Genomic DNA, 11,577 nt, shown 5'->3' with positions numbered 1-11,577 from the left:
TTTTACATTTAGTCTTTTTAGGAAATACAGTATACCCAAGCATATCCCAGAAGTAGTTTGTGTTTTACATCAGTTTCCTCCATGTTTCTAAAAATAGCATTGCATTCTATCTATATAATATATAATATTAATTATTCTATCTATATTAATTATATAATATTATATTATATAATTATATTATATTATAATATATAATATATATTATATTATATTATATATATTATAATATTATATAATATATAATATTAATTATTCTATCTATATAATATATTATATTAATTATATTAATTAATTATTAATATATATAATAACATTTATTTATTCATCCAAATTTTCCCTTCATCCCTTCATCCAAATTTTGCTTAAAGTAATAAAGGGACATATCTGTATGTTTCAATTGTGATGATGATGACAATGATGATGTGCCATCAAGCTGGTGTCAACTCTTAGTGACCACATGTTATTGACTGCAGTGGAATTAGCGAACTAAATATCCAATTAACTAGAAAGAAAAGAAAAATGATCTTAACAAAATGTATACAGAATCCATATACAGAGAAATTACACTGCACTGCACAGGTGCCTCCCATCATGAGATTATCTTGTACACAGGAGCCCCAACTTCAAGTATTCCTGTTTCTTCAACTCCATATAGCCATCCAAAGGGAGGATTAGACTTAAAGTCATGTTGTTCAGAAGGATCACACTTGCGATAACTAGAAGCAAAGAAAAATAAATGGAAAAACAGAATTGGTCAGAAATTATTTTGGAATAAAATGGATCCTATACATACCAGGCTTCAGCAAAGGATCATTACCTTGCCGTGGTGCTGGAGCTTGAGCACCTCAATGATGCCATGAGCTAAACCGTGAAGGGCCACCCAAGATGGGAAGGTCATGACAGAGAGGTCAGACTAAATGCGATCCCTGGGGAAGGTAATGGCAACCCACCCTAGTATTCTTGCCGTGAAAACTAAATGGATCAGTACAACCAGAGATATGTCAGTATACCATCAGAAGATGAGACCCCCAGGTCGGAAGATGGTCAAAATGCTACTGGGGAGGAACAGAGGATGAGTTCAACTAGCCCCAGATGTGATGACGCAGCTAGCTCAAAGCCGAAAGGATGGCTAGCGGCCAACGGTGCTGGTGGTGAACGGCGAATCCGATGTTCTAAGGATCAACACACCATTGGAACCTGGAATGTAAGATCTATGAGCCAGGGCAAATTGGATGTGGTTACTGGTGAGATGTCAAGATTAAAGATAGACATTTTGGGCGTCAGTGAACTGAAATGGACTGGAATGAGCCACTTCACATCAAATGACCACCAGATCTACTACTGTGGACAAGAGGACCACAGAAGAAATGCAGTAACCTTCATAATTAATAGTAAAGTGGCTAAAGCAGTGCTTGGATACAATCCAAAAAACGATAGAATGATCTCAATTCGAATTCAGGGCAAGCCATCTAACATCACAGTGATCCAAATATACGCCCCAACCACAGATGCTGAAGAAGCTGAAGTAGAGCAGTTCTATGAGGATCTGCAGCACCTACTGGACAACACGCCTAAAAGAGATGTTATTTTCATCACGGGAGACTGGAATGCTAAGGTGGGCAGTCAAATGACACCTGGAATTACAGGTAAGCATGACCTGGGAGAACAAAACGAAGCAGGACACAGGCTGATAGAATTTTGCCAAGACAACTCACTCTGCATAACAAACACTCTCTTCCAACAACCTAAGAGACGGCTTTATACATGGACTTCCCCAAATGGACAACACCAAAATCAGATTGACTACATCCTTTGCGGCCAAAGGTGGCGGACATCTATACAGTCAGTAAAAACAAGACCTGGAGCTGACTGTAGTTCAGATCACGAACTTCTTATTGCACAATTTAGGATCAGACTAAAGAGATTAGGGAAGACCCACAGATCAGCTAGATATGAGCTCACTAATATTCCTAAGGAATATGCAGTGGAGGTGAAGAATCGATTTAAGGGACTGGACTTAGTAGATAGGGTCCCGGAAGAACTCTGGACAGAAGTTCGCAACATTGTTCAGGAGGCGGCAACAAAATACATCCCAAAGAAAGAGAAAACCAAGAAGGCAAAATGGCTGTCTGCTGAGACACTAGAAGTAGCCCAAGAAAGAAGGAAAGCAAAAGGCAACAGTGATAGGGGGAGATATGCCCAATTAAATGCAAAATTCCAGAGGTTAGCCAGAAGAGATAAGGAATTATTTTTAAACAAGCAATGCGTGGAAGTGGAAGAAGACAATAGAATAGGAAGGACAAGAGACCTCTTCCAGAAAATTAGAAACATTGGAGGTAAATTCCAGGCCAAAATGGGTATGATCAAAAACAAAGATGGCAAGGACCTAACAGAAGAAGAAGAGATCAAGAAAAGGTGGCAAGAATATTCAGAAGACCTGTACAGGAAGGATAATATCGGGGATAGCTTTGACAGTGTGGTCAGTGAGCTAGAGCCAGACATCCTGAAGAGTGGGCCTTAAGAAGCATTGCTAATAACAAGGCAGCAGGAGACGACGGCATCCCAGCTGAACTGTTCAAAACCTTGCAAGATGATGCTGTCAAGGTAATGCATGCTATATGCCAGCAAATTTGGAAAACACAAGAATGGCCATCAGACTGGAAAAAATCAACTTATATCCCCATACCAAAAAAGGGAAACACTAAAGAATGTTCAAACTATCAAACAGTGGCACTCATTTCACATGCCACTAAGGTAATGCTCAAGATCCTGCAAGGTAGACTTCAGCAATTCATGGAGCGAGAATTGCCAGATGTACAAGCTGGGTTTAGAAAAGGCAGAGGAACTAGGGACCAAATTGCCAATATCCGATGGATAATGGAAAAAGCCAGGGAGTTTCAGAAAAACATCTATTAAAGCCTTTGACTGTGTGGACCATAACAAATTGTGGCATGTTCTTAGCGCAATGGGGATACCAAGTCATCTTGTATGCCTCCTGAAGAATCTGTATAACAACCAAGTAGCAACAGTAAGAACAGACCATGGAACAACGGACTGGTTTAAGACTGGGAAAGGAGTACGGCAGGGCTGTATACTCTCACCCTACCTATTCAACTTGTACGCAGGACACATCATGCGACGTGCTGGGCTTGAGGAATCCAAGGCTGGAGTTAAAATCGCTGGAAGAAACATTAACAATCTCAGATATGCAGACAATACCACTTTGATGGCTGAAAGCGAAGAGGAACTGAGGAGCCTTATGATGAAGGTGAAAGAAGAAAGTGCAAAAGCTGGCTTGCAGCTAAACCTCAAAAAAACCAAGATTATGGCAACCAGCTTGATTGATAACTGGCAAATAGAGGGAGAAAATGTAGAAGCAGTGAAAAACTTTGTATTTCTAGGTGTGAAGATTACTGAAGATGCTGACTGTAGTCAGGAAATCAGAAGACGCTTAATCCTTGGGAGAAGAGGAATGACAAATCTCGATCAAATAGTTAAGAGCAGAGACATCACACTGACAACAAAGGTCCGCATAGTTAAAGCAATGGTGTTCCCCGTAGTAACATATGGGTGGGAGAGCTGGACCATAAGGAAGGCTGAGAGAAGGAAGATCGATGCTTTTGAACTGTGGTGTTGGAGGAAAATTCTGAGAGTGCCTTGGACTGCAAGAAGATCAAACCAGTCCATCCTCCAGGAAATAAAGCCAGACTGCTCACTCAGGGAGAGTGGAAGGCAAAAGGAAGAGGGGCCAACCAAGGGCAAGATGGATGGATGATATTCTAGAGGTGATGGACTCGTCCCTGGGGGAGCTGGGGGTGGTGACAACCAACAGGAAGCTCTGCCGTGGGCTGGTCCATGAAGTCACGAAGAGTTGGAAGCGACTAAACGAATAAACAACAATACAAACCAGGATATACATGAATAGTGAGTTCCAATTTTGTAATACTGGAGCTAATTAATATTTATCAGCAGTTTTATGATAGCAGAATTTTTTATTTGAATGGAATGTTTTCATGTAAAGATATCTGTCACGGTTTAAGGTTTCCTTGACATTAAGTCCAGTCGTGTCTGACACTAGGGGGCGGTGCTCATCTCCGTTTCAATGCCAAAGAGCCAGCATTTGTCTGTAGACACTTCCGTGGTCATGTGGCCAGCATGACAGTCACAGAACGCCGTTACCTGCCCACCGAAGCGGTACCTATTAATCTACTCACATTTGCATGTTTTCGAACTGCTAGGTTGGCAGGAGCTGGGACTAGCAACAGGAGCTCACCCCATCACGCGGATTCGAACCGCCGACCTTCCGATCGGCAAGCTCAGCAGCTCAGCAGTTTAACCCGGAGCGCCACCGCAAAAATATATATTGCTGTCACAGCCATATAATACGGAATTAAGCCAGAGGCATGCACAGAGCAAGAGAGAGAACAAGCTAAAGCAGTTACTTGGTTTCTCTAGTGTAAAACTGGATTTACAATTTTGTATAAGTTATTAGAAATATTGCCGCTTGAACTGCCTTCTCAGCTGTTCCAGAATTGTAAGTCTAACAATTCTCCAGATTGAGAAGCCCTGCTTCAAAGTCAGAAAGGGAGGAAGGTAAGGAGCCAGTATAGGAAATGAAAAAAAAACCTTAAGAGGTATCAGTTAATTAATGGTCCAAAGTATTTCAAATTATAATAAGGAGGTGGGGAATTGTTTTGAAGAAACTAATTTGACTTATGAATCACTGGACCTTACTAAGTTAACTGATTTAGATTTATACCATGTGAATCTAACCACCTAAAATTGTATGTGTGAGCTAGGTTTACTAGAAAGAGAGCTTAAGGTACTAAGGCATTTAAAGACACTAAGACAGTAAGAACATTTCTATCATATTTGCGGTGCTGGTTTGTTTGTGTGTGTATAAGCCGCTACTTGATGCTGGAATGAGACATTGTGAACTAGTACAGAGACACCCAAACATACAGAGAGGGAGCATTTATATATATTATCTGCTACCTTTTCAGGGCTGTCAGGACTTCCTTTTCATCCATGATCCCAGTATCTGGATCCACTGCTGTGAAAATGCACCTACCGACATAGACGTTATTAACTTTCAATATTATTTAATAATAGGAATGTCTTAAAAATTGAAATGTTTTGTTTTGGGTGGGAGCATGAGATCAAAAGATCAACAGTCAGCTCTCTTACCTTGGACAAGACATTTTTCCCTTCAACTTAACAGTTCCAATGAATATATCCTGCCAAGTATCCTATATCAAAGAAATTGAATCCCATTAGACAGTTTGCAACTGCATTATTTAACTATTTTCCAATAATACATGGCAATTCTAAAGCAACATTTCTGCAGTTTTCTTTTAAAAACAATATACTCGCAATATACACAAACAGTATACCCTCTTACCCCCAGAGGAGAGGTTAGCCCCATCGCTTCTGGCCTTCCAGAGGAATCTGAAGACCTGGCTCTGCCCCCTGGCTTGGGGCGGGGAGGGAAGTAGTCACATTTGGGGATGGCTAGTGCCCTAGAGTGCTCGTCGCACACAAGGACTGAGTTAGATCATTCACCATTTGGTTTTTATTTTTATTTATTGTTTCCTTTTAATTGCATTTTTATATAACGTATTTTTATATATTGTAATTATATTGTATATCTATTGTATATGTATTGTTACTTTGTTGTAAACTGCCCAGAGTCCCTCTGGTGGGAGGAGATGGGTGGTGACAAATTTGATAAATATTAAAAAAAAGATCATATTTAAAAACCTATTAATTGGTATTAATGTTAAACATCTCAATAAAACTCTCGAGGCATGTTCTGCAGTAACATAAATTAGAATGTAGATGGAGGAAAGCAGCAATTCAAATACACAGTAAGATAGACCCATAATACTTACTTCTTCATAAGGACTACAGCCTTTAACCAGAATATTGGGCCGGAAGACTGTTACTGAAACTTTCTTTTCTAGCCTTGTATTTAGATCATCCAAGGAAGCTTCAGAAATCAGCAAGGTTGGACTGCCCTCAGCATAGGCAACCTTTATAAATAAATACAAAAAAAGTCTGGCATTGATAGTGGTATAAAGATCAGCATTTGTCTGCAAATCAGATAAAGTGCTGCCATATGCTGACAGCAAAGTACGACTTCAGTTGTATGATACTTTTCATTCAGAAGAGCTATTGCAATTTGAGAAAACTACAGTTTAATTTCAGAAAATGCTTTTAATTAAAACATGACATATCTATTTCATATTTTTAAATTATGAAAGTTCATGCATTGCACTAAGCCATGATTTATTTAATTATGATGTGTCAAATATTGTAATCCTAACTGGTAGGTTTCACACAAAATGCTATATCATAAATCATAGCTTGCTGTATTTTCAAACCTTTTTAGTTTTTTTCTTTTTCTTTGTAGGATCTTTTGTTTGATCTTTTTTAGTTTTATGTATATCTTGGGGAAAAAAATAAAGCTTTTATTTAGCATAGCTTGCAACACACAGTGGCCGAGTCACACTAAGCTGAAGCCAGACAGATCATGATGACTTTCCCCTATACTTTTATTTTACTTTATTATTTTACCTCTATGCCACCATATTCCTAAGGATAGATGGTAATATACAGTTAAAATGAAAACACAGTACAATAACTCAACAAATATTTAAAAACCAATAAAACTATTTAAAACATACACAGTAGTATCACTATAGTATCCATTTGTTATTAGAAGTTAAAAAATGGATACAAAGGCAAATGAGTAAGGATACATTCTAACCATAGTTACTAGCTTTTAGATGTAATTAAGTTAAAATAAAAGTGAAAATCATAAGCGTAAAGTCAATAGGGTGAAACTGCCTTTTTTCTTCTGTTTTCAATCTTGCAATTCATATCATTCTTCACCTGGAGGTGGAGGAGGAATTATCATCATCATCGTCGTCGTCATCATCCTGAGGCATTTCAGCCATTACCATACAAGTATCCTTTGATACAGAAATTTAGGAAATTCAAAAGCAGTGCGAATATTAAAATAAATATTTTTGAGGGAAACTGTCTTCTAACCTCATCTGTTGGTAGAAAAGCAGGCAGGAAATCTCCCGGCTTCCTTGTCACCATATTTTCTTCATAATGGACCAACCTATAAGGCTGTATGTTCAGGAAAGCAGTGATCCATTCAGCTGCTTCATCTCCACAGTCCCTGCCTTGACCTTGGACTCCATATCGTCTAAAAGACCACAAGATACATTTCTGCTTGGAATTGCTTGGAAGCCAGACACTCAATACAGTTACTGATGTTTCAGCATTTCAAGCGCTTCCCTGATTTGGCTTTCTGTGTTCTGCTTGTATATAAAGCAGCCGAACTACCTTACCGCCTTGAGCACCTAAGTTTGCTCCCCAAATCTATCGCATACATGCCACTGGAATTCTAATCTAATAGCTACCTAAATCAGCAGGAAAAAATGGATAGAAAGAAATCCACATTCAGACTACTTTATGATCGAGTAAAAGTATAAAGACATTTACTGAAAGAAGTTAGTATTAATGAGTATTAATGAATATCTGACATAATTTTTTTAGCTCTGGGTATCTTCCTGTTCATACCAGAATAAATGGCATCAAGTTTCAGCGAATAAAAACTGTAGAGGGCTTTTCCAAATGGGGTTAATACACTCCTCTCTAGATTCATGGGTTATATAATGTAATATACCTAAATAGAATGAAAGGAACTCCAGATTGTATCTATAATCATATTAATAGCTGCAAATTAGGAGTAACGTTCAAAACTCTCTTAGGCAGACTAATATGAAATAAGTAAAACAAAACAGAAGACAGTGAGAAGTTATGGGTATTTATATGCTAACACAAACTCTTCAACGTATTGGGATATGGAGAATGTGGAAATTAATGTATATGAGTGAAAGTGTAAACTGGGAAAGGAGCAAGAAGAAACACTTCAAAAGCATTGTACTACTGTACAGATATTTAGTACTGGAGCAGAAATCTTATCAAATACATTGATGTAACAATGAATAGAATTAATTGAGGTTAATCGATTATTTATGATTAGTATAGTATTTGTATTTGTCATAATAATGGTAGAATTTATTTAGTAGCTTGCTGAACTACATTCAATATAAAACATAATACATTATTTCTGTATAATTTTTAAATAACAGGTTTTTTTCTTTTGTATTCTTTTTGGCATTTTTTTTAAAATTATGAACCTGCAACCATTAGTGGCTGGATGATGCACTTTAAAACAGAGATCAATGAGGCTGCAGTGAGCAAGTAATGACAAAATGATGCCATCAAGCAGGTGGAACCTGATTCTATTTCTGGGTTTGGGTGGTCTGTGGTTATTTTGAGGGGAGAGGTTTTTATGTGTTAATCCTAAAAAAAGGGTTACATCTATCTACCAATCTGCCTTCCTCTCCTATTTTCCGCTGAACAATAGTGGAATACTGTACCTCTATTATTCAAAGACTAAATTATAGGCTCTAGAGCAGTGTTTCTCAACCTTGGCCACATTCAGGCATGTGGACTTCAACTCCCAGAATTCCCCAGCCAGCAAGGCTGAAACACAAAGATACTACGGCCTACATCCCAAAGATTGCATTCCCCACACTTTGGAATATTGTACCCCCCAAAATTCAGTTGTCTCCCTTTCATTTAGAAAGGCCTAAAAGGCTCTTTTATTCCAGTGGGTCCATAGGATGACTTTTGGACAACCAGTTTTTATACTGTGTTCTTTGTGTTATTCCATTTTTTCCCATTTTTGCTTATTATGCTTCATCCAAGCTTTAGTGATTGGGGAGGTATATAGAAATAAATAAATGCAAAAAAATCAGAATAAAATTATTTTCTAGGAAGCAAGGAAAAATAAAATTCTTTAATACGTGCAATTCCAGACTGAATTTGTTCTTGGGAGTTCAACAGGAATTTGAAGTGTCTTCATTCCTGGGGCATTCAGGATTAAATAGTCATCTTCACAGGATACAGTAATTAGAACCATGCGAGGGATGTTCTTAGCAGATACCATATGACCATCTTCTTTTATCACAGTCCAACACCTGCATAAGAAAGAGCATTTATTGTTTAAAAACATACTCATAAACAACAAAAATATACTGCAGCCTTTGCAATCAGCTAGATTCAGCACTATACTGCGACTTGACTGGGAGATTCTGGGAATTGAAGTCCACATATGTTAAACTTGCTGAGATTGAGAAACACTGCTCTAGACAAAGAATTAAAACAAAAAATCTAATCTAAACATTGCTAATGATGCACTACTACATACAGTAGCAAAGAAAGAGAAAAGGCTATGGCCTTAGGGAATTCTTTTTCTAGGAGTTTTAGGTTTGTTTTGTTTTTATTTGTTTTTTAACATGTTTTTTCTCAATATAAAGGATTCTTTCTAATCCAATAGAATATTCGAATGGGATTTTGTCAAATCTGGGGCTCTTCATGTAGCTGCGTACTAGCAGAATAATTTATCCATAATCTGAACAAAACAGGACCAAATGTGGTATGGTGGGAAAAGTTGGCTTTAAAAAAGTTCAAAACAGGGCCAGATACAGTAGAGGTTGTGTAGGAAAACATTCCAGGAAAAATTCCAAGAGAGGCAGTTGGATAGTGGGTAAAAATGCTGCTCCGTTCAAAGCTGGTCACATCACTCTGACCAGGGCATACGGAGCCCATCCTGTGCTTTCCAGTGCACACGAACAGAGATGCACCGTGGAGAAACTGGAACACACAGAGAACACATTACTTGAACATATGGAGGAAAATGCAGATGCTTCCAGTGGTGGCTGCTTGTAAAGGAGTGGGGGGGAAAATCCCTGAAGCAATGCTTTTGCCTCCTTATTTGATCTAACACTGTACCCAGAAGGCCTCAGTGTTGGGTTTTGCTGCTAGCATTTCCCTAACAAACTAGGCAGCAGAACATGGTTAAGAGAGAACTGATGGGCAGGCAAGGTTCTCTTCCTATGGAAAGGGAAGAGAGATTTCCTACTGGCCAGTGCAATCTGGAATTCCTTCTAAAGAGGAGTGGGGCATCCCTCTAGAAATCAGGGGCAAGAAAGTAAAAGAGGGAACAGTTTCCACTGTAGTGTAAAGATCTTCAGGGCTGCAACTGGGGGTGGGGGTGGGCAAGCAGGACATGCGCCCCAGGCGCTGCACTGGGAGGGCGCCAAAATAGTATTTGTATACCAACCCATGGGGGGGGGGGTGTCATGGAATCCATGTTTGCCTTAGGTGACACAGACCCTAGTTGCAGGCCTGAAGATCTTCCTGGATCCTTAAAACAGCAATCAAATCATCAGGTTTCTTCCAAATACCCATTTCCTAGTACAACTATCTTTTCTTTGTCATGTGTTTACTATGTATTTTTATACCTTGGGGTACAAAACAAGAGTAAAGCAGTCAATAATAAAAGTGAGCCCTGAGCCTCTTTCATACTGACCTTCTTTGCCTTTGCTTCTCCTGCAGTGAAATGCGGCATCTTCCTGTTTGTTTTCAGACAGCCCCAAGACATTTGAACTGTGTTCCCCCTCCAGTGGCTTCCTTTTCCAACCTGCTGCCCTCCAGATGTGCTAGGTCAGTGTTTTTCAAACTCGGCAACTTTAAGATAGGTGGATTTCACCTCCCAGCTGGGGAATTCTGGGAGTTGAAATCCACCTATCTTAAAGTTGCCGAGTTTGAAAAACACTCTGTTCGGTTATCCCTCCCGTATTCCCGGGCCAGCAAGAAGACAGTTCTTGTATGTTATTTCCGCTTTTTAAAACTCGCCCGTCCCTCCCTCTCTCGGAGTGGTGGTAATCAATACGAAGGACTGAACTTTCTGATAACTGGGAACGGGACGGGTGGCTTTTATTTATTTGCGATTGCACCACATGTGCTTAGATTGCACAACACCGCCCCCATAAACGCGGATAAACAAGCGAGCCGTTCTGAACAATCCCTCCGAGGTTTCCTGGAATTCCTATGGGGACAGGGCTAGCAGGATCGGGCGCTGATGAACCCCAGCCACAAAGAACAATCCTGAAAGAAGCGTTCAGTGAAAAGATACCCGCGCCTCAGTCGGTGAGTCCGCGCGCTGAAGGCGCCCGTTCTTATCGGCGCGTTGCATCTTCCACGCCAGCTTACCGGTCCCGCAGCTTCCCGCTCCGAAGGCCCAGCGTGGTCATCTCGGCTCGCTTCACAGCCACCCCCTGGCAGGACTTGACCGGGTAGATGAAGAGACCAGCCACCGTCCCCACCTGTTGCAGCCGCAGCCGGCGGCTTCGACGACCCCGCTGCCAAAGCCAGACCGCCGCGACCCCGGAGAGGAGAGTGGCGGCGGTGCAAAGCCAGACGAGCAGTGCCTGAGGCAGGGGCAGCTCCGAGAAAAGGAAAACGCCAGCGGAGTCGGCCATGGTGGCGTCCACGGGGGAGAAACGAGCCCGCTTGCTGGAGGTGGCTCAGTCGGTGGCTTTTGCAGCGAGGCCGTTGACCTTCCTAACAGCAGTGAAGGGCGGGAAAGGTGGGGCTCGCTTCAGTTCATTCCCCAAGCCGTTTCGCGCGCCCCCCTCCCCGGCTAGAAGA

General features: G+C 40.4%; 1 protein-coding gene across 1 annotated transcript; it reads right to left on the bottom strand.

The window, feature by feature from the left end:
• Window positions 1-238: 238 nt before the first annotated feature.
• LOC134497837 (mitochondrial amidoxime reducing component 2-like) lies at window positions 239-11,554 on the bottom strand. Its single transcript, XM_063303785.1, has 7 exons — window positions 11,140-11,554; window positions 8,889-9,062; window positions 7,054-7,216; window positions 5,892-6,032; window positions 5,188-5,249; window positions 4,996-5,067; window positions 239-716 (listed from the first exon to the last, which is right to left on the bottom strand). The coding sequence occupies exons 1-7, from the start codon at window positions 11,406-11,408 to the stop codon at window positions 590-592; spliced, it is 1,008 nt and encodes a 335-aa protein (XP_063159855.1). The 5' UTR covers window positions 11,409-11,554; the 3' UTR covers window positions 239-589.
• Window positions 11,555-11,577: the final 23 nt, after the last annotated feature.

This window comes from Candoia aspera, chromosome 1, assembly GCF_035149785.1.
Source record: "Candoia aspera isolate rCanAsp1 chromosome 1, rCanAsp1.hap2, whole genome shotgun sequence".
Lineage (NCBI taxonomy): Eukaryota > Metazoa > Chordata > Lepidosauria > Squamata > Boidae > Candoia > Candoia aspera.
The sequence above is the reverse complement of the archived record's forward strand: the minus strand, read 5'-3'. Positions and strand labels throughout refer to the sequence as shown.